Source organism: Balearica regulorum, chromosome 5 (assembly GCF_011004875.1).
Source record: "Balearica regulorum gibbericeps isolate bBalReg1 chromosome 5, bBalReg1.pri, whole genome shotgun sequence".
In the NCBI taxonomy this organism is placed as follows: domain Eukaryota; kingdom Metazoa; phylum Chordata; class Aves; order Gruiformes; family Gruidae; genus Balearica; species Balearica regulorum.
The window spans coordinates 28617960-28640948 of NC_046188.1; the positions used below are offsets into that span (position 1 = coordinate 28617960).

General features: G+C 41.9%; 2 protein-coding genes across 5 annotated transcripts in view; one reads left to right on the plus strand and one right to left on the minus strand.

The window, feature by feature from the left end:
* Window positions 1-89: 89 nt before the first annotated feature.
* PPP2R3C (protein phosphatase 2 regulatory subunit B''gamma) lies at window positions 90-19797 on the plus strand. 3 transcript variants are annotated; one of them, XM_075754001.1, is made up of 13 exons: window positions 90-271; window positions 1065-1192; window positions 2878-2982; window positions 3586-3698; window positions 4521-4618; window positions 10367-10437; window positions 11361-11493; window positions 12602-12678; window positions 12759-12834; window positions 13472-13608; window positions 15268-15405; window positions 18609-18668; window positions 19381-19797. In XM_075754001.1, the coding sequence occupies exons 1-13, from the start codon at window positions 223-225 to the stop codon at window positions 19567-19569; spliced, it is 1374 nt and encodes a 457-aa protein (XP_075610116.1). In that variant the 5' UTR covers window positions 90-222; the 3' UTR covers window positions 19570-19797. The 3 variants fall into 3 exon arrangements, with proteins under 3 accessions (XP_075610116.1, XP_075610117.1, XP_075610118.1); XM_075754002.1 differs by having other exon boundaries at window positions 92-271; window positions 12623-12678; XM_075754003.1 differs by lacking the exon at window positions 90-271 and adding an exon at window positions 427-664.
* A 774-nt stretch (window positions 19798-20571) lies between these two features.
* LOC104629984 (signal recognition particle subunit SRP54) overlaps window positions 20572-22989 on the minus strand; it is a 37243-nt gene continuing 34825 nt past the window's right edge. For both annotated transcript variants that reach the window (XM_075754000.1, XM_075753997.1), the window contains one exon: window positions 20572-22830. In XM_075754000.1, coding sequence (XP_075610115.1) covers window positions 22618-22830 — 213 coding nt within the window. In that variant the 3' untranslated portion in view covers window positions 20572-22617. The remainder of the gene's footprint in view (window positions 22831-22989) is intronic.

Below are 22989 nucleotides of genomic sequence, written 5' to 3' on the forward strand. Positions count from 1 at the left end.
AATCGCGTCTCACTGGGCTGGTCTGCACGTGATTTCGCGTGCCCTGTTAGGGCGGAAGGGGAGGGAGTTGCCCCTCCATATCGGTTACGGGCACGGCGCTCCGATAGTCAGGCGTGTCGGGCAGGGCCTTGCGCATGCGCGTGGGGCTAGCCAGCCGGCCGGAGCTTGGCGGCTGCGGCGGTCACGTGCCGCCGGGCGCGCGGGGCCGTCTCGGCGGGGGCCATGGACTGGAAGCGGAGCCTGCGGGGCCGCCTGGCCGCCCGCCGCGCCCGTGAGTGCCCCGGGGCCGGGCGGCGGCAGCTCTCCTCGCCGCGAGGGGACGGAGCGCTGGGGCCACCTCAGGCGGGCCGGGCAGGGAAGGTGTCCCCTGTGGGGACAAGGGAGTGGGGGGGGTCAGGCCTGGCGGGGCGAGCGTCGGCGTGTCCGGTGTCGCTTTAGTTCCCCGTGTGCGGGTGGCCGTGGGGGCCAGGCAGGTTTCGGACTCGTTCTGTGGAGAAACAAGCACCCTTGTTTTGGGGGCGAGTGACAGCAGGGCGGGGCGGAGGGACGCTGAGGAGCCGTGTGGACCCTGGTGCTGTAAAGGCGGGTTTGTCTGTAGTACGTACCCCTGAGGCAGCTTCGGCCGGTAACTGCTCCGAACCGAGCCCGCAGAGGGCTCGTACGGGTGTGTAACGATGGCCCTAACGTTGCAGAGTGAAAGGTGACTTTATGCTGCTGCTTGCAGTAAGCAGTATCTTAAAAAAATGCTACCACTGTAAAACAAGAATGCTGCTGCTTTGTCAGTCATAACCATGTGTCCGTTACAATCGCCCTACAGAGAATCAGGTGTGTGCAGTTACTGAAAGAGGTGCTTTGTAGATACTCAAATAGAATACCTATGTGACATCGATGTATCTTATATAATCACATTATAGGTCTGTGCTCCATTCATTTTCACCTAATATTTGTGTTACTAAACAGCTTAGCTGTATAATCATCAGCATTAAGTACTTTTTCTCAAGATCCTTGTTACATTAAATCTCTGTTTTGAGTATAACACAAAAATTGTTTTCTGTGTTAATCAGCCAAAAAGAGTGAACAAGAGTTAAAGGATGAAGAAATGGAATTGTTCACAAAATATTACATGGAATGGAAAGGAGGAGGAAAAAGTGACACTACATCATATACGAACATACCACGATTTTACTACAGGGTAAGTGAAGTATCCAGATAAACTTCAGCAAGAGGCTATTCTGTGTTACAAAATAAAGTTATGCTCATTGAAAGGTACACTTCAGCTTCAGAAGGTTAAGCAGATTGAAATCCGAATGACGTAGATTGCTAAGCATATTTTTTTTGTTTAGTACAATTGGGAATTTCACCAGTTTCAAATAATTACTAAACATCTCATCAGAGGCCCAGAAGTAGTTTGCTACTCAGGCAGTAGGCTTGGATGTTTACTAAACACAGGAAATCTCTTTCAGAGAAACTAAACTAGTTTTAACTAGTTCTAACTAAATTTTGACATACTGGTGTTACATATCTTCCTGTTTCTGTTCAGACATGATGGGATGCTGCTCCATGAAAATGGTGGATCACTGGTCTTGCAGACTAAAGATAGGGCTGTTGCTTGCATCACCCAGCAGAAATACTTGGTCCAGTGTTAGGACCTAATATCCAGTTGGGCTTAGGTTTGTGATCTGCTCAAGTCAAATTAAGGCAACTTATGCCAAAGGTCTACTCAAATGCCTTTATTGTAACAACTGGCCCAGTATAAATATTCTTGTAGTAAGCATAACTCTACCTCTATGAATGACCATCTTCCTTGTTTACACGCGAGGCGAAGAAAGGCGATGTTTTCTCATCTGCACATGTGTGAGGAAGGGAAGGGTAGTATTAACCCTTTCCACCAGTTGAGTCGGGGGTTGCAGGGACCCTGTATCCTATTACTGCTGAGTGACCTTTTGTAGGCTACGCCACTAATGTCCTTATCTCTGGGAACAGTCGTGGGTATTGGACAAGGGGGTCAGGACCGTGCACCCTTTGGTGTGTTCCACATCCTCCTTAGCAAGCACATCTTGCTTGCTGTTCCAACCACAAAGTTCCTGCTTTAGTTATCTCTTTGCTGTACACATACTCAAGGTTCGAGGCATTAACTCTTTAGGAGGAGTTTGATTCTTACATCTGGCAACTTACGTGTGAGATGAATCAGACTGGAATGGGGTAGTGTGGGAGCACAAGTGTGACATCTTGATACTGCCACTTGTCAACTTGACTACTCAGCTGTTGTCTAACCTTGCATGGTCCTATATTCCTTAGGATCATGAGTTTCTGCCAATTCAGTTCTCAAGTATCTGTGTTTCAATTGATGAATACATATGCAACCATCCAAGTTCTGGTAGTGCTGCACGGTTTTGCATGTAGACATCAGCAGAACTTTCATACTAAGCGTTCTCCCATCTGTTTTGTTGGCCAAAACAAGTCTAGCACACAGTCACACTTTTGAGTCAGACCTACCACAAAATAGAAAGTGCTGCTCTTTCCTGAGTAAAAGCACACTAGTAAATGTCTCTTATGTGTGAGCCCTCCTATCTTGCAACTGTGGGGAAGTGCTTAATGGATGGGTTATCAGGTATGAGGTAGGTCTCTGCCTCTCATGGTAAAGAAGTCCTGCTTTAAATAAATATTTCAATGTTGTAATAGTTTGAGACAGTATGCAAGTAATATCCCTGTAGAAGCAGCAGGTACCATACAGCATTCTGGTAGATAGTTCATTATTTTCTGTCAAGTAAACAGCTTCAGAGTGTGTGAATCAGAACTACCGAAGAGTACTTGCTAGATGTGTAGTTTCTGAATGGTACCACTGTACAGAAAATTAAACTGCCACAATGTTTCTAGCTGCCAGCTGAAGATGAAGTCTTGCTTCAGAAATTGAGAGAAGAATCTAGAGCAGTTTTTCTACAACGAAAAAGTAGAGAGTTGTTGGATAACGAAGAGCTGCAGGTAAGAAAATATTTTCTGTATGTCTCATAACGGCTTCTGACAGCCTTCCTCTTTCTGCAGAGCATGGTTGTTTCCTGTCTGTCCCCAGAATCTGGTGTTAAGGTGCTTTGTATTTGGGCGTGTTGGCTGGTTGTGAAGTACTAGCTCAAGTTCTGTGTAGTCTTGGGCTGGTGACATCAGTGTAAAGCTTCCTCGTTATGATGTATATAAGGACTAAATTGGTGGCTTCTAGTTTTCCAGCATATTCCAGCAATTTTCCTTAGTGGGTCCAGAAAAAGAAACAAATCCTGTTTATGTATCACTGAGAGAGATTCCAAAGAGTTGAGTTGAGTTGCGTTTACTGCAGTGCAAAGACAAAAGGGATGTGACCCTGGAAATCCTAATGAGCGAGAGAGAGTACACGTGTGTGTTTAACACCAGTTTAGAGCAGTGGCAATATCGCTTGCTTGCTTTTCTGGCTGAACTGACAGTGTGTACTGATTAACTGAGATAGAAATGCAGCAAAAAATGTGGTTTTGCTGCAAGGTTTAGATGCTCTGTCTTAAGCATGTTGACATCTCTCTAGAGAGATATCTTCTTAACCAAATACAAATGCCTTTTAAGAATCTGTGGTTTCTACTGGACAAACATCAGACATCACCAATGATTGGGGAAGAAGCGATGATCAACTATGAGAACTTCTTGAAAGTTGGTGAAAAAGCTGGACCTAAATGCAAGTAAGGCCACCTTCTCTTGTATATGCTTGCTTTGCCTAAACCTAAGGGTTGCTGTAACTTTCAGTTGCTAAAATAGATGGAAATGGTTTAATGGTGAAATAAAATAGTGTCCATGTAGTTCTTGATGAATTAGTTGCTTTGCATCCTTGCAAAGGTGAATTGCCCTACGTCTCTGAGGAAATTTTTGATAGAGATGCCTGCAAGAGGGGTACTGAATCCTTCTGAAGAAGAAATTCCCATCAGCACGAGCATTTTTATGGATTTTAGTGGCCAATAAACAGCACATTTGTATTTGAGGAGGAGATTGTGACTCCTGAGATATTGCCCAACCTTCCCTAACATCTTCTGATGGAAAATTTCCTAACAGATATTCTGCACGCAGCATACACTGAATTCTTTATGCTCCTGTTGGAGACTGCTGTTGCACACGTAGCTTTGTGATTGAGTTTTGGGCAGAAGCAGATTAGTTGTCAGCGCTGGCAGTTTCTTTTCTGTACATATCATTGTAGGAAATTGGATGCTACCAAATACATTGTACTAAAGAGAAGTTAAATTGAATGAAAGCTTTCAAAACTCCCCCATCACTGAAGAGTCTCATGAGCAGTAAAGGCAGCTGCTTTTTATTGAGTTTACTGTTGTTACTTGGTAGAATCCCACTTGATGGATGTTGTGTAGCAAATTAACATCTTCGAATACACTGAACGCATTCTGTATTGTTAAAACAGTATTTTAAAGTGTCTGTAAGTTTCGAATACTGTAACTGGATCTGTCAGTGCAATGTAATCAGATGCATAGAAGTAACTTTGTGTTTATGTTTTACAGGCAGTTCTTCACAGCTAAGATCTTTGCTAAATTACTCCATAATGATCCTTATGGGAGGGTATCGATCATGCAGTTTTTCAATTATGTCATGCGAAAAGGTTAGTTGATATTTACCCTGTGTTAATGAGAATTTGTTTTATTTTCAAGGCTATTTTAAGGTATATTAATTACTTGCTGTTCTCCTCAACAGTAGTGAGATCTAGCCCTTGATTGCTAATGTTGTTTTCCTGGAGGCTTGGGGTTTTCTTCTGGTTACTAGGATGTGGGAGTTCACCTACCTCTGAAATCCACCTTTGCTCTCAGCCAGAGATACCCTTGATCTGTTCCAATTCCCTTTATTCAGGCAGTACTGTGAAGAGCAAAACAGTAAAGTTATGTGGTGAGTGTGATCCTAACCACTGTGATCAGACTGGCAGATAGCTTTGCTGTTTTTCCTTCTACAGAGTGCTGTTACCTATTTTCTAACTGCACTTGTCAAATATGTCAGTATGTTCTTGTGCTTGTCACTGTAGCCTTACCGTATTTTCAGCTGTTTTTGATCATAAATAACTACTTGGGCTGAAACATGCTTTTTTTTTTTAAAATTTGTATTAGATCTTATTTAAAAAAGATGAGGCTGGCTAGCAGAAAGGAAGGTTGCCTTGTCCCCTGACTACAGTGCTCTTAGGTCTGGTAGAGCCTTCAGGAGGGGAAAATGGCACCTTTCGCCTGAGCAGCTCAGCTCGTTTAACTTAATATCTTGTTGTGCAAGGGATGAGAGATGTGTTGAGCAGGAAACCTGGTGAGTATATGTGCAGAGTGTGCGAGAAAGGAGTAATAGGCTCATTTGCAACAAACAGCAAACCCAAAAGCTGCAGGATAGGAGACTTGTGAAGAAGTCTGTGAAAGCTGTATGCCTTTCAAAAATGCCTACCCAGATAGACACAACAAAAATTCTTTCAGAGCTCTCTATTTCATTTGTTTCACCCAGAAGTGAAAGTCTTGTGTATTTATGGTGATACCTTTTTTCTAAACAAACAAACAAACAAAACCAAAGAACCCTACTAAATTTAGAGACAGGAAGCCTTTTGGCATGTCCCATTGTGGTGGGTTGACCCTGGCTGGGGGCCAGGTGCCCACCAGAGCCGCTCTATCACTCGCCTCCTCAGCAAGGCAGGGAGGGGAGAAAGGAAGATGGAGAAAAAAAAACAATCCCAAACTCGTGGGTCGAGATAAAGGCAGTTTAATGTAGCTAAAGCAAAAAGCCGCGCGCGGAAGCAAAGCAAAAAGCAAAGATTATTCTCTACTTCCCATCAGCAGGCGATGTCCGGCCACTTCCTGGGAAGTAGGGCTTCAGTAAGTGTGTCCCTTACCCCGGAAGACAAACATTGTAAAACAAAAAAAACAACGAATGCCCCCGCCCTGTTCCTCCCCCTGGTCTCAGTTTCTTACTGCTGAGCATGACATCATATGGTATGGAATATCCCTTTGGTCAGTTTGGGTCAGCTGTCCTAGCTGTGTCCCCTCCCAAGATCTTGCCCACCCCCAGCCTGCTGCTGGGGAAAAAGAAATGTTGGAAAGCCTTGATGTGTGCTGGCACTGCTCAGTAGTAGCCAAAACACTGGTGTGTTATCAACAGTTTGCTAGCTACCAATACACAGCACAGCACTATGAGGGCTGCTGTGGGGAGAATTAACTCCATCTCAGCCAGACCCAATACAGTCTCCACCCCTTATTCCATACCATTTGTGTCGTGCTTACGCTCCACACACTTTAATACATATATATATATATTTTACAACCGTTTCATTGTATTTACTTCTTATTAACTACTATTTCCAGTCCTTTAACAGATAGATGTTATTATCCCATTCCATGAGCTTCCTCTGCTCCTCCAGATGTTCATGAACCGGCTATGACTTGGGCCCAATCTGTCAGGATGGGTGTTCAGGTTCAGTTGTTGGGCACCAACACCGGCTTGCTTTGGGCTGTTGTTGCATTCATCTGGCTTCTTGCGAAACTTGCTCTTCATTGGTTTGGGTCGTTCCTTCTACATTACTTCCTAGAAGGTACAACTCACATTACAGATTATTTTACCCCAAGGTTAAATCTCCTTGAGGCACACACCGGGTCTCCCCATCTTTTCGCATTACCCACCAAGTACACCCAGGTCCTTGAGCAAAGACAATCCCAGGAATGGGTTTGCCTTTTCCCATGGGAGGAGCAATCCACACCGCCTTCCCCAGCCACTTTCCCATGTGTACTACAGGGACCTTGTCTCCTCCCACAGTATGCAGGGGTTTTGTTTGGGCAGGACCAGGACGGTTAGCAGATCCTCTGGTATTAATCAGCCAAGTGGCTTCTGCTAAATTTGTATCCCAGTGCTTCCATGCCCCATTACCTAATGCCCTCAACATAGTCTTTAACAGTCCATTATATCTCTCAATCTTTCCAGAGGCTTGTGGGTGATAGGGGATGTGATACACCCACTCAATGCCGTGTTTCTTTGCCCAAGAGCTTATGACGTTATTTCGAAAATGAGTCCCATTGTCTGATTCAATCCTTTCTGGGGTACCATGTCGCCATAAAATTTGCCTTTCAAGGCCTAGGATGGTGTTTCGGGCAGTGGCATGGTTTACAGGAAACGTCTCTAGCCAGCCAGTAGTTGCTTCCACCATGGTGAGTATGTAGCGCTTGCCTTGGCGTGTTCGTGGCAGTGGCCCAATATAGTCAATCTGCCAGGCCTCGCCATATCGAAAACCCAGCCACCGCCCTCTATTCCAGGGAGATTTTACTCGTGTCGCTCGCTTGATTGCAGCACATATTTCACATTCATGAGTAACTTGTGTGATGGCCTCCTTGGGTGTCCCCTTCTTAACAGCTGTCTTCCCTCTTAGTTCACGAACACGGGCTTCCAACTTAAAGGTGGGCTCACCGTCCCACTTCCTCATGTCCTCCCCTTGGTCACGCAGGAAAAACCAGAGAAAAGGAAAAAAAGACTGTGGTGGGTTGACCCTGGCTGGGGGCCAGGTGCCCACCAGAGCCGCTCTATCACTCCCCTTTTTCATTATTAGACAGGGGAGAAAAGGTACAATGAAAGAAAACTTACGGATCGAGATAAGGACAGGGAGAGATCATTCTCTAATTATCATCATGAGCAAAACAGACCGAACTTAGAGAGGGAATTCATCTTATTTATTACTAAGCAAAACAGAGTAGAGGAATGAGAAATAAACCCAAATCTTAAAAACACCTCCCCCCACCCCTCCCATCTTCCCGGGCCCAACTTCACTCCCGGCTTCAACCTCCGCCCCCCCCAGCGGCACAGGGGGACGGGGAGTGGGGGTTACGGTCAGTTCATCACACGGTGTTTCTGCCGCTTCTTCATCCTCAGGGGGAGGACTCATTGTTCCCCCGCTCCAGCGTGGGGTCCCTCTCACGGGAGACAGTCCTTCACGGCCTTCTCCAACGTGAGTCTCCTCCACGGGGTGCAGACCTTCAGGAGCAAACTGCTCCAGCGTGGGTCCCCCACGGGGTCACAAGTCCTGTCAGCAAACCTGCTCTGGCGTGGGCTCCTCTCTCCACGGATCCACAGGTCCTGCCAGGAGCTTGCTCCAGCGTGGGCTTCCCACGGGGCCACAGCCTCCTTCAGGTGTCTCCACCTGCTCCGGCGTGGGGTCCTCCATGGGCTGCAGGTGGAATCGCTACACCCCCTCATCCTCCCTCCATGGGCTGCAGGGGGACAGCCTGCTTCACCATGGTCTTCACCACGGGCTGCAGGGGAATCTTGCTCCGGCGCCTGGAGCACCTCCTCCCCCTCCTTCTTCACTGACCTTGGTGTCTGCAGATGTTCTTACATCTTCTCACTCCTCTCTCTGGCTGCAAAAGGCGCTCTCTAACTGTTTTTCTCTTTCTTAAATATGTTATCACAGAGGCGCTGATTGGCTTGGCCTTGGCCAGCGGCGGGTCTGTCTTGGAGCCGGCTGGCATTGGCTCTGTCAGACACAGGGGAAGCTTCTAGCAGCTTCTCACAGAAGCCACCCCTGTAGCCCCCCCGCTACCAAAACCTTGCCACACAAAACCAACACACCCATCTCAATTAGATCTCATTTTCAAATTCTGGCCAACGTAAGGTCCCTTCGCAGTGTTTGTTTGCAAGTCCCTCTTGGGTCAGTTGAATAAGGGTCCTTGCTTTTGCTAGCTTACAGCATTGGAATTGCCTAGTAAAGATAGCCCAGTAGCATGTCTGTGCAGTAGCTGAGATCACTTGTGTTGTACAGTGTTCTGTGTGAGGGCTAAAGACCAGGCCAGGTATCAAAGGAAGAAAAGACTTAAATTCCTGTAGGAACATTCAGTTAATAGTTTAGATTGGAATTACTGATTTCCATTTGTATTTACTGCTAAATCTCCTTCAGTGTGGCACTGAAAGGGGGGGAAGTAACAGATGAAGGGAGTTACTTCAGAGCTGCTTGAACTGAGCCAAGTTGGGGCAGTGCAGTCCTTATTTTCACCTTGTTTTGGTGAAACTCATCCAGTGGAGTGGTCAGCCTCCAGAATGGTGCTGCAGCAGGGAAGAGGCCATATCACCCTGAGCTTAAAACATCTTAAACTGCTGTGCCTTGGGTGTGTGATGGTATTCTCTAACCAGCTGAACTCATTAATGAGCTTTTGGGTCTTTATTTTTATATGCTTGTTAAAATTCTAGGAATAGCTGCATGTATTCACGTACTTGTGCTGAACACATAACATTCTGTCTTTCTCCTTCCTGCCTCCAGCTGGAGGGTTTCCTGCAGCCCATGGATTACAGCCTTTCTTCCTCTTTTGTAATGATCTAAACAGTCATTTTGTGAGGGATTGAGAGAGTGGTGAAGTTAATAACTGAATAATGGTGAAGCATTTCCCAAAGCACCATCTGCCTCCAGTAATGCTCCCCCTTCAGGAGGAAAGGTAGTCAAGTCTGTTGGCTTTGTCCAAACAAGTCAAGCCTAGTAAAAATGTCTTGAATTGCTTCAGGGTGTATGATGCACACCTTTAAACTTCAGCCAACAAATAGCCTCACTGTACCACTTCTGTCATCTCTGAGTGATGCTTAGTCCGGCTTGACAAACGCTTACCTTGAAGAGATGAATGTTGGTATGAAGCACAGCTTGTATTTCATAAGAGGAACTTTAAAACTGGTTGGGGTTTTTTTCATAAAATGGAAGTTAAATTTAACATGGAGTTTGTAAGTAATGGTTTTTATGCCTAATCTGTACTCCATCTCTGTTACTGTGCTGTAACAGTGGCCTCATGCGTATTGTCCTGTAGATTACCTGATTAATGTGCCTCCTCATTGCAAAAATAGGTGCCCATGCTATTTTAACTCTCCTGTTGTAACTCAGAAGTGAGGTTGGGACCCTTGGCTGTAGCTGCAGTGTCTCATGCTGCACAAGGGGCTGCAGCAATCTGACAAGCAATCTGTATGCCACATTGTACAGCTGTTTTTAATGCAGTGAAAATGTGCTGCTACACATGTCTCTAGGTCAGTGAAAAAACAAATCCATATGATTCCATGTACCAGATAAAATGTGGTGTCTGCTCAGCTGTTTGTCACATCTTACTACTATAAGGCAGTTTTGGCCACAGCATATCGTATATTGCCAGTGACTCTGACCAACTTCAAGACTGAAATGGCATTTCTGAGCAGAGCTGGTGTACATCATGGCTTAGCTTAAATCTCAAGAAAATGGGAAATAGAGATAGGCACTTAACATCCAACAATGCCTTGTTGCCTTTAGAATAACTTCAAATTTTGATGAGGCCTCAACAACCCCCCCCTCCCCCCGCCTCCGGTTTCTTGCACTGCAGTTCTGTTTCTTGTTTTACAGTATGGCTTCATCAGACAAGAATAGGTCTCAGTTTATATGACGTGGCAGGACAGGGCTACCTCAGAGAATCAGTAAGTAAATTCTTGATTAATTCAATGTCTGTCTTTAGTCAAATGACAGAGCATCAGAAAGGCTCCACTTTTTTTCCAGTCTTGTATCATAAAAGCTTGTATCATAATTAGATTTGGGGTAGGTGCATTTGGATAAATAGCAATCTCTATATCCTAGAGATTTGGTAGTGAGAGTGCTGCTAGTCTTTTTAACATATGGGCAATTCTCTGAAAAAGAGATTGTAGATATCAAGGTTTCATGTTGTTAGTACTTTGCTAGATTTAGTAGGATATAGTGGAAATCACAAAAAAGGATGGTTAGTGGGGCTTAATGAATTATTCTCCTGTTCTAACAGGACTTAATATTATAAATAAGGTTCTAGTTACTGCTCTACTTAAAAAAAGATCTCTTAAAGAATATTCAGCAATAGGATAATCCAATTAAGAATTATGCATTGGTATTTGAAAAAGGTACAGTTGAATGCATTTATATTTCTATGGAAATATCATCTACTTTGTTAACATCCTGCTTTATTTGTAAACCATTTCAGTTATGGCTTCATGTGTGCATGTATATGACCTAGGATTTTTTTCTTCTCTGTGAGGGTGGTGAGGCACTGGAACAGGTTGCCCAGAGAAGCTGTGGATGCCCCCTCCCTGGCAGTGTTCAAGGCCAGGTTGGATGGGGCTTTGGGCAACCTGGTCTGGTGGAGGGTGTCCCTGCCCATGGCAGGGGGTTTGGAACTAGATGATCTTTGAGGTCCCTTCCAACCCAAACCATTCCATGATTTCTTGCAGAGAGACAGAAGCTTTTGTCTGCTTTCGTGCATTGTTGCAGGATTGTATTTTTAACAAAGTATTCTTGAAAGCCAGGGTGGAATACAGGAAACATGCAACAATACTACTGTTTAAAGCTTGTGTTCTCTTCTTTCTTAATTTTGCAGGATTTAGAAAACTATATTTTGGAACTCATCCCTACCCTGCCACAACTGGATGGTTTAGAAAAATCTTTTTACTCCTTCTATGTCTGCACAGCAGTTAGAAAGTTCTTCTTCTTTCTGGATCCTCTCAGAACAGGTAAGCCCACGTTTTCTAAATTTTTGGGAGTATTTTCACTTTTAAAAAGGTTTCCACCTAAAATACTTGTGTTTTCACAGTAATGTGTAGTTGTCTTTGTGGCCTTTCATTCAGCAATCTTGTATTTGAAGATTAATCTCCACTGAAGACCGTGGGTCTAATAATCTACTTCCACAGCTAATGAATTTTAACGAGATACCTATCAGTTGTGGTACTAGAGAGTTATCTCTCTCAAGTTGACAGAGATGATACTGTTTCATCCTGATGCATCATTAGCAGTAGCTAACTTTGTAAGTGTTCAGAGTGGATAGAAAACACAGCAACTAACAACAGAACTGCTTGGGAGAACATCCACAGAGCTGTGGAAATGCTCAAGAATGCTTATTGTGATGTATTTCTCCTGTGATTAAATTTGTGTGCACCATGGAAACTCCTTAGAAAAGGTTTGCATTTATGGCTGCTAATCCTTATTACAGATGTATCTCCCTCGGAAATGGTTTGCTTTTTTCTATGCCTTTGATACAAGTCACAAACTGCATGTGTTTTCAAGATCTAGCTGTGCCACTTGAAGATGTCAGAGTTGTGTGGGCAGTAGCTGCTGGCAGAGGTAACTACAAACACATAGAGAAGGTGTGTGTGCAGTTAAAATGCCATTATTTTGCACAGCTGTTTGTGCAGGATCTGCGCAGCAGTCAAAGCTGTACCAGAAGTGCGTTCTGCCACCTGAGCTTTGTCGTGTGTGTTGTTTCTGAAAATGCAAAAATACCACATCACTTAAGAGGCTATTCTTCCAAGAAATGTTTTAAGCATGCTTTCTTTGCATTTTTTATTTTACATTGAGTTGAACACTCACATTATTTGTCTAGTTTTCTGGCTTTTAAGGCTTCAAGGTAACTCCTCTTCTGCCAGTATCAGGCTAGCTTTGTTCAGTTGTTTTAAAAGCTATTTTTATTTCATCTCTTAAATTACAGCCTTATCCTTGACATCAGAAGTTGGGTTTGGTTTTTTAAAAGGGTATTTTTTTTCTGCTCAGAATATGTCTCTTTAAAGTAGAACCACCTAATTGAGAACAATCAAATGTATATATTGGCTGGATGACTGTCAAAAGTGTTTCCTTTTCTTGCTGCAGGGAAGATAAAGATACAGGATATTTTAGCTTGCAGCTTCCTGGATGACTTATTGGAGGTAAAGATCTCTTAGTATATCCTTTTTTCTCATTTTCTTTAGCGTATACTTTTTCTGAATTCTAACTTTGTTTCACTTAGTTAAGGGATGAAGAACTTTCTAAAGAAAGTCAGGAAACAAACTGGTTTTCTGCTCCTTCTGCATTAAGAGTTTATGGTAGGTTCCTTTATATATGAACGCTTGCTTTCCCCCCCTCCCCCCCCCTTCTCCCCTCTGCTCTCTGCCTTGTATGACTTAGTCACATTCTTAGTGTTATTTTTTTTCCTCTGTTTTTGTCCCTTTAAATCCTCCTGATAGCTTGTCTTTTTCAACTCCTGTAGCCATCCTTTTGGTGTATCTTCCTGACTTTCTTTACAGTTTTGGTTCTCCACTGTTGCTCTCTACCAGTTTTATTCCCTGTCATCTTGTGCTTGTTGCACAAAGTACAAGATTCCTCTGTAACCTTCTCTTTTGACTGTTCTGTTCATGCTCTGGCATCATCTTTAGCTTTTTTTTTCATGCTTACAGCAAATCTATTTAAAGTAATATACTCCTTTTATACACATCCTTTTCTTTTGAGGCATTACCTTAGAGTAGAACTACTAGGAATACCACCGCCCTCTCTGCCATGTTCTGTGCTCATTTATGATGCTCTATGACTGTTATTGTAGATCTAGCATATTCCCATTTAACTGCATTAACTTTGATAAAAATTAAATAAATGTTTAAAAAGTGCTAAATTTTCTTTCTCTGTTGAAACAGTTCTTTGCTGATATGGAGATACTATGTTTTGCCCTCTATATTTCCTTCCTAGGACAGTACTTAAACCTTGATAAAGATCACAATGGCATGCTCAGCAAAGAAGAACTGTCCCGGTATGGAACAGGGACTCTGACCAACATATTTTTGGATCGTGTCTTTCAGGAATGCTTAACTTATGATGGAGAAATGGTAATCCTATACTTTTAACTCTGTTCACAATATAAAAGCTTTGGCTTATTGATACACGAAATGTCTCATAATCAGTATCTTTAAAATAGAGTAGCTTGAGGTAAAGGAATTTTTGTTTATCATTGTGCACACAAATGACAGTGGAGCAGAGTAGAAAATTAATTTTTGAACAGCAAGGTGATTGCAGAGTGACTTGAAGACGAGTTGCTTGTTTTAATAAACACAGGTGCTATAAAATCCAGTCTAGGATAAAGCTTCTTGTAGATTCAATAATGTGAAGTGCATGTTGAAAAAATTTATATATGTAGAAATGCTTTTTAATTACATTTAATTCTTTAAAAAGAACCAAAGACAAGTGACATGCTTGAGACTAGTGCAAGTTAGCTAACTTGTACACTTCTTCATGAAGACAATAGCGTTTTTTGTTGTAGGCTTTCCATAGTTGTGAAAAATAGGAAGTCTACCTAAATTAGAGTTAAAATAAAAACTTGTATCTGTATTTATTTTGAAAGCTTTGCTTAATGTATCGCTACTCTTAGTGTCTGCTTTCAGGTAGCTCAACTCTAAAAGTGATAAATTACAAATTCACTATACAGTCCTTCTGCCGTCTTAGCAGTTTTTTTAGAATCACAGAATCATTGAGGTCGGGAGGGATCCTCTTGGGTGCCCTTTGGTGGACTTGCCCAAGTAGGTCCATATCTCTCGTATCGGGGAGACCGGAACAGGACCCAGTGCTCAGATGTGGTCCAACCTGTGCTGAGTAGAGAAGGATCCCCTTCCTCGGCTTGCCAGCAAAGCTCTTCCTAACGCAGCTTGGGGTGCTGTCAGCAGCCTTTGCCGGAAGGGTGTGTTGCTGGTGCCTGTTCAACTTTGCCTGTCAGGACTCGCAGGTCTGTCTGCACAGAGCTTTTTTCTGTCTAGTTAGCCCCTAGCATCTGCTGGTGCGTGGGGTTATTCCTCCTCAGATACAGGAGCTTGCATTCCCTCTGAACTTGATGAGGCTCATGTCAGTGCATTTTTCCAGCCTGTCAAGCTCCCTCTGAATGGTAGCATAACTCTCTGGTGTTTAAGGTGGACAGGATTATTATATGCATAGGCCTGATGGATTTCTGTCCCTGTCACAACTGTATCTTGATCTGGAAACCAAGAATCAGTACTAGTGGAAAAAAGTATGATACGTATTTGTGATGGCTGCTAATGCTTCTACTGCACGATTTGCCAAACTGCCTGCTCTGGTCTTAAGAATTATACACTTGAGTTGGCCATATAGTTCACTGATAATGGTAGGCTTACTGCTACTGGACACTTGATTTGTGGTGATGAAAACTTTTTATATGGCTTTTCATCCCTACTTGGGTATGTTCAGCAGTCTAAAGATGTATTAAACATTGTTTAAAAGTGTATATAGCATGTTTAATTTGGATTTAGGCTTGGAATCCTGTTTTACCTCCAAAATGGCAGGATTTCCTGTCATCAGGAGTCCTTAAAAACTAACTTTTCTGTTCATGTTGGTGGTAGCAGCCATTTTCTGTTTCATGTTGTCTTTTTCAGAAAATAGACCGATCCCCTACAATGAAATAGCTGCCAATTATAAAGTTCCTGCTTGCAAAATCAATTTAGAAGGAAGACTGTAATAAACATGATTGTATCTACTTTTAGGACTATAAAACCTACCTGGACTTTGTGCTTGCATTAGAAAACAGAAAGGAGCCTGCAGCTCTGCAATATATTTTCAAACTGCTTGATATAGAGAACAAAGGATACCTGAATGTCTTTTCCCTTAATTATTTCTTTAGGGTAAGTCTCTTTATACAGGTAGGCCATTTTCTGTGTTTATAGTGTTAGAGCCTGCATGCAGATCTGCAGGGAATCACTTTAAATTACCAGTACCCACTGGGAGGCTAGTAACTACTTCTTAGAAGATTTAAAATATTAAAAAAAAAAAAATAAATTCCAAAACTTGGAAAGAATTCAAAAGGTATTTTCAACATTTTATTTGCAGTTGAAATTAACTGTTTTGATTTCATTTAGGAAAAATCTTTTTTTTTAATTGAAATTGTTCTAAAATTGCCTGATGATTACCTTATGATGGTTCTAATTAGTTATTGCTCATGGCTTGAATTTTAGGACTACAGTGGAAATTAAGTAGAATAAATGAAAATAATGAAATGCAGTGATGGGCATGTACAGCTGTGGGATATATTGATGGCAAAAAGCTTCTTGCATTTTTTCGTATTTTGTATTTCTATCTGTTGCTCCCTGAATACATATAAAATATACTTAATTTCTTTTTAGTTGTTGTTAAAATTAACCTAAAGTTTGTAAAGTCTTCCTCAAAATTGTGGTTTGTAAGTGGCTTTTTGTTTTTCTTCTGGCTTGTGGTGGTTTTGGTTTGCGGGGGGGTCAGCAGATGTTTTGTTGTTTTGGTTTTTAGTAGATACCTGAGGTATTTAGTAAAATAGTGTTTTTGCTGTGGATGGTTTAGGCTGAGTTACGAGTGTGATGCTTTTTTCATGTACAAGATCCTTTCAGTGATATCTATTCAGACACAGGGACAAGCACTTCAATTTTCTATATGTGGATCATTGCTTATTTTTAAAGTTATAATAATGTCATTGTACTTAGCCGTATGCTCAAAGTATGATGAACAAGGTACATACTTTGTTCAACTTGTTAAGTAAAGCATTTGGGCCTGTTCAAGGCAAATAACATTGTTTCTATGTTGTAATAAGTTTCCAGTTGAACATGAATTTTGATATTGACTACAACTATAGAATTTAGTAAAAATAAGACTTCTTATCTGGAAGACCTTTTCTAAAAACGAAAGGCTTTATTTTTTTTAAGAAATGAAAAAAAAATCCACAACCTTCCCCCCCCCCCCCCTTTTAGTGCCTTGGAACTGTCAAATAATTTAGGGTGGAATGGACAAATGGAGGTCACCTGCTCTCACCATCTCCTCAGAGCAGGGCCAGCTTAATGATTAGGTTGAGTTGCTTGCTCAGGGCCTTCTCCAGGCAGGCACTGGGCATCTCCAAGGAGGGAGACTCTGCGGCCTCTTTGGGCAATGTGTTCCTGTGTCTCACTGCCCTGACTGAAAAGTTGTTTGTTTTTTGTTTTTTTTTTCCTCCCCTCACCCTTGTCCCCATCATTGTCAAATTCGAATGCCTCTTGCTGCAGTTGGTGGCCTCTGCCTCCTGTCCTTCCACTGTGTGGCTCCAGGACAAGCCTGGCTGGGTTGTCTCTAATCACCTGCTGGGTAGTTGAAAATAGTAATTAGATTTCCCCCACTACCCCAGCCTTCTGTTCTCCAGGCAAATTAATCCCCTCCTCAAGCCTCTCCTCTCAGCTGTGCTGTGTTTCAGCCCCCCAGCATCCCAACAGCCCTCTTAGTGGGTTCCCACTGGTTTGGCAGTGTCTCATAAAGGGAAGCCCAAAGCTGTGAGGCTGCATCTGGAGCACTGTGTCCAAATGTTCAGTCGGGAGGAATACTCACCTCCCCAAATCTGCTAGCTATGCTTGTACTAAGTCAGGCCAGTATTTATCTGCCTTCATCGCTACAAGGGCGCCCTGCAGGTTCTTCTTCAACTTCTCGTGCACAAAGACCTCCAGCCCCTTTCCTTCCGTGCTGCTTCTAGGCAGCTGGCCCCTGCATGGGGTTATTCTGCTGCAGATGCAGGCAGGAGCTTTGCATGTGCCTCTTGAACTTCATTGTGAACTTTGTTGTAGCTGTGTTGTGCACTTGATGGACAACCGTTGGGCCAGGACTTGGCAATACTAAGGATCCTAGAGAAACCAAGCAATGACTCATCTTCTCTCCCTGCTTTTACAGCTCACCTTTCCCACCACTTTTTCCAGTTCTTTTTGCATGGCAGTAGGGTTCAGGGAGGCCAGGGGCTATATCAACAGTTTCTGATTCCAATTTTAATGAAGAGTGTTAACTTAGTCTTACATTTTACAAAAACATTCATTTTAGTGTTGTCATAGTACATAACTGATTCTAATATGAAAGCAATTTAACAAGGTAATTCTGCATAAACTACTGTGGCATAGTCATTTTTGTGTGTGTCTCCCATTACGTAGTTACTCTGGCTTAGTTATTGAAAAGATTCCTTGAGTACAGCAGTTGCTTGATCATACTCCAAAATGTGTCCTTCCTCCAAACGTTTGGAAATGGAACATTCTACGTTTTCCTTGAAATCAGAACAGTTCCTTTTGACACTGTGAATAATTGCTTTTCTGCTAGCATGAGTGTAGGTAGGTCTGCACCTACAGAGTCTTTGCTGGCACAAGCTGCATGGCCTTGTCAGGATGGCTGTACTAGTGCAACAAACAGTTTCATTTATAGTTGTTATTTGCAGGCAGAGGTTTGGTGATGCAGCTGTTTAAATAGTACCATGTTGAAAGAACTAATAGTAGGGAGTACTGTTTTGCTCAAAACAAGAAATGTCCACTGACAGCATGAACTGGGAGGACCCATCTGTGCATGGACAAATGTTCAACTAGACAAATACATCATCTCCTTCACATTATTATTGGATCAACCAGAATACAGGTTTTATTTTCAAAGTAATTGAAAGTGTGAGTAGCCACACTGCTTTGTCTGTCTGGTTGGTCTTTTCTCCTTCTCTCTTTCTGTGGTCTGTATTTTGCACTTTGTCAGAAAACTGAACCTTCTGGTTCGACTGTATTATATCTTAAGCTTGGAGTGTTGAGAGCTAACATTCAAGTGTCTGCATATCCCACTTGCAGAATGCTCAAACACTGATCATCATGAAATTTGGATACTTATCATATTGGCTAAGAACTGTGAACCTAGACATGGGTATCATTTATTATGCCTTAACTCACTCCTGTCTCACTTGTGGAAGAGAGTTGTTTGCAAGCTGTACCCTGAATGCTTTGTCACAGGGCGAAACAGCTTAAGATGCAGAAGCATTAAAAAGTTCCATACAGTGTCAGTGTAATACTGCACTAATTCCTAACTTTTCTTTTGCTTCCAGGCTATTCAGGAACAAATGAAAATCCATGGACAAGAACCAGTTTCTTTTCAGGATGTCAAGGTTAGTTTTACTGAACAGAGTACTACATGAAATATTTGAATAAGCATTTCATAATTTACTTATAGTTTCCAGGTTGTTGAATATTTACTTTCAGAGTAGTAGAGATGATCTAACTCATCCTACTCATAGGTTTTTAAAATGTCTTTTTATTCAGCAGTTGCTCTATAAGAAATCTGGTATGCAACTGTTCTAGTAGTTTCCTTACTAATAGACAAAGTACCCATTAAATACATGTTGCTGTGCCTTATGCTTGAAGATAATTGGTACGTCTATTTTATGATTCAGGATCATCCTGGGGGGGAGGGGGAATAACTAAAAAACACCTGTCTATAAAACTGTCTTGATTACTGCGTACTTTACATTTAGCAGTTTTAGTACTTAAAGTACAAAAGCTTCTATAAAACTTAGCTCATACAAGCAAACTGAGTTTCATGTTGCCCCTTTGAGGCCAAAGCCTACCCAGAAAAGCAAATTCTTATTTGAGTGGGAGCTGAGCACACTGCTCCTATCTGTAGCCAATTATTGTGCTTTGTATCTTAAATGGTTTGGGATTTGACAGGGTGTTGGTTTTTTTGTTTGGTTTTTTGGTAGAGTGGTGTGGATGGGTACTAGTTACCCAGAGATCATTCTGTATATGGTATAAAGTAGCCATTATTCTGCTCATTAATGTGTGTGTGTGGGTGTTTCCCCAATTTTTACTTTTCTTTCATAGGATGAAATCTTTGATATGGTAAAGCCCAAGGATCCTTACAAAATCTCCCTTCAAGACTTAATCAATAGCAGTCAAGGGGACACTGTTACCAGCATTCTCATTGACCTGAATGGGTTCTGGACGTACGAGAACAGAGAGGTCCTTGTGGCAAGTGATAATGACAACACTGCTGATGTTGACGATACATGACTTTTGAACAGGAGCAGGCTGTATCCATAGAGATATCTCAATCTGATGCACGAACTATTGGAAGCTGGAAACATTATCTGCATCAATGCCTCTCCCCTCCCCTGCCCCCCATATAACATAAAATGTGGTACATGCAAGAATTGCAGAACTAATTTCTGAAACAAAACCAAGTGGTGTTTAAGAGGTAAAAATGATTCTTTTTTTTAAAATAAATATTTTTGGACTTTTTCCCTGTGTACCAAGCCCTATTCTTATTGGAATACCCTATCCTAGAATGCAAATTTATCCTGAAAGTAAGGATGTGGTTCTTGGTGCCTGCAGCACTGGCCTGTGTCCACTCAGCCATCCCAAGCCTCCCACTGCATTCTATAGGGTTTCCTCTAATCATAACACTGTTAAGCATTTTCTTGTAAAGGCAGAAGTCTTCTATGAGAGGTAAAGAGCTTAGGCCTTTTTCTTCTGTATGTGTCCAGCTGTAAGTGCCTAACAGAAAAAGGGTAAGTATTGACCTGACTGAATAGTTACCTACTTCTTAAGAGGTTCATTAACAGAAATAAAATTGCACTAGCTGTAGGTCTAGTTAAAACTAATCCAAACACTAGGCTTTCACCAACTCTACCTCCTGTGCAAGTATTTTATGTAATTTAACTTAATTATACAGCTGTATGACAGCAGTACTTAAAGCAGTAGAACTCTTAACAAAGCTGTAGAAATGTTTTAACTTCCAGATAAAATTACAGTAGCTCCAGGCTAGAGGTGGTTGCAATCCTGTACTATTTATTAGCTTGAGGTAGTGATGAGTATGTTAGCATGGAGTATGTTAACAAGTACTACATGAGATTGTAAGGAAGGAGTGGGGATGGTATGGTACCTTGAATTTCAGTGCTTGAGCATTCCACCAGGATGTGTGACTCAACAGAAAACTGGGAACAGGCACAGCACTCTTGTGTGCAGGCATAGTTTCAAAGGCCACACCCTGTTAAAGGAAAAGCCATAGCCAACTTCCAGTTCAAAAATTATATTAAATATAAAATAACCAATTAATGCATTTACAGAAAAAATAAACCATTATGAAAGTAACAACTTTCATACAGTTTGCAAAAAAACTGAAGGAAGGATTCAGTTAAGGCACAGTAAGTAATACAGTATTTTATACAAAGAAGTTTAAACCCCAGGCAGTGAGAGCATTTCTTATGCAACAGGTAGTAAGGAGACAAGGGAAAAAAAAACCTAAAAAACAACACAACTGACAATTTCTTGGCAGAAAAGCAAAGCATCCTCCGGCTGTCAAGGTTTTACTCTTGAGCTATGTGAGGCTTTCTATCTTTGATACAAACTCCCAAGAAGCTGTTTTCTGTGTATTCCCCAGGTGTTGAACCAAGCTCTCCCTGGCAGATGTTCAGGGCTCAGGACTGATTTTACACAGCTGTCAGCACCCTCTGTCTTACCATTCAAAGAGAGGCAAAGAACAGAGCCTCAACACAGATGGAATAGAGCTGATGAATCAGTTCACCTCAGACAAGTTTCTGTAGCACTGGAGTGCTCAAGGCAGATGAGAGGAGAAGGCATTTGTGCTCTATGGGACACTACTTCAGGCAGAGGGTTGTCTGAAATAACTCTGGAAACAAAACACTAAATTATCTGGCTTCTGATGTTACGTTGGGCTCCTTATTTAGCTGGTAGTGGGACCAAGGCCAGGGATGTATGATGACACCCAACACAAAATTTCACTGAAGACTATTCTTTAAAATGTTTTTTAGAAGTCTTGAGGACAGAAGAAATGTTTCTGCTCTTCCGTCTATGATTCTCTATAAAAGGTGAGTGGGGCACTGACAGCTGATTGTCACAAAGTAAACCATTCACCTTTTACAAACTATGAGTAGAATGACAGTTGTTGCAGTAAAAGAGCCTTAACTGGTATTTGGGGCTACTTAAAAGCTCTGGAACTACCTCCATTTCACTTAGACAAAAATAAAAAATTACTATTGTTGCAGCAGTGCAACAAAGTGTTTTGTTTATTTATGAAAAAGGAAGAGTCATAAGTTTGGTTTTGTGATTTCTAGTTATTTATGTATTCTGTGCTAGAGGGGGGGAAAACCATCTGTAATGGCACATTCCTTACTGGTAATTAAACAAATAGTCTGTTTAGATTAATCAAGTACACTGACTCAGGTAATCGATGTCCAGAGAAGTTTTCATAGTTCTAGATTGGTCCCATACACAGTGTCCAGTACATTTAGTATAATTTAGCAAGACTTCACTTTACTTCCCGTGACCATTCAGAGCAGGTAAAGACGTATTCAAGCAGGTGAGTATCTTATTTCTTGGACTTGGAGTGAGAACATTTTACACTGATGCTAGTTCTGTACTTTGTTACAGCACTGAATGGAGCAGATAAGCACTATTAGCCTCCCAGAGTGCTGGTACTTGTTAGTGAGTTCTTAAGGGTGTTTACAGCCTCCTTCAAAGTTGGTGGGTTTTTTAATTAAAAAAAAAAAAAAGTCAGTGGACCCTTAAATCTAATTAGCATTATCTCTTGTGTTAAACAACAACAACAAAAATACATGCATACAATAGTGACAATAAATAGGGGAAATCAGATGCTATTACAATGACTTAAGTTACAGGATATTGATTCCTATTAATCTATTCATAGAGAGCTGAGTTGCAAACAATGTGCAAATCAGAAGTAGGTGTTTAGAAGTAGGAAACAGCACTGCATCTGCAATCCAAAGGTGTTAGAGACACAGCAATTCAAAGACAAGACATTTTTAATTGCTTTACACAGGAATTAGCTCACACATTCAATTTCAGACAAAATTTGTTTGTAGTGCAATTTTCATTTCAACTGAAGTGCCAATTTGGCAGAATGCCTCAGCCTTTATTAGGCAGACAGCCTGAACAGACATTGCCCAGCTCTCTCCTGATCAATAAGAATGCTAGAAGTTGTATTTCACTGAACAAGTATAATCCTATTTTTCCTGCTGCTTATAGCCAGATTGTGACACCTGACACTTCCTATTTCCTACATTATACAGCGCTTTACACTTAAGGAGGGACAGGAACTACGTCTTGTTTATTTTCCACAGCAGACTGGCAGTCTTCCTCATTTTCAAAGTTTACGTTCACAAATGAAGTGCATGCTGTTGCTTCAGGCTGGTCTGTCTGGACAGGAGCTTCAGCTTGTGGCTTGTTCTGCTGTTCCTGATGCTGTCTTTGTGCTGCTTCTGACATCTTGTTTTCCTGTTCCTCCTCCTCCTCCTACAAATAGATAACTGGATTTGTAAGCTACTCTTTACCACTTACTTGCATTTCACTTTAAGTCTTTCCATAAGAAAGTATCAGTTTCTATTACAAGGCAAGGACATCTGATCCACTGTAAAATGGTGACTAGTTGATCATACCATTCTGGAATTCCCA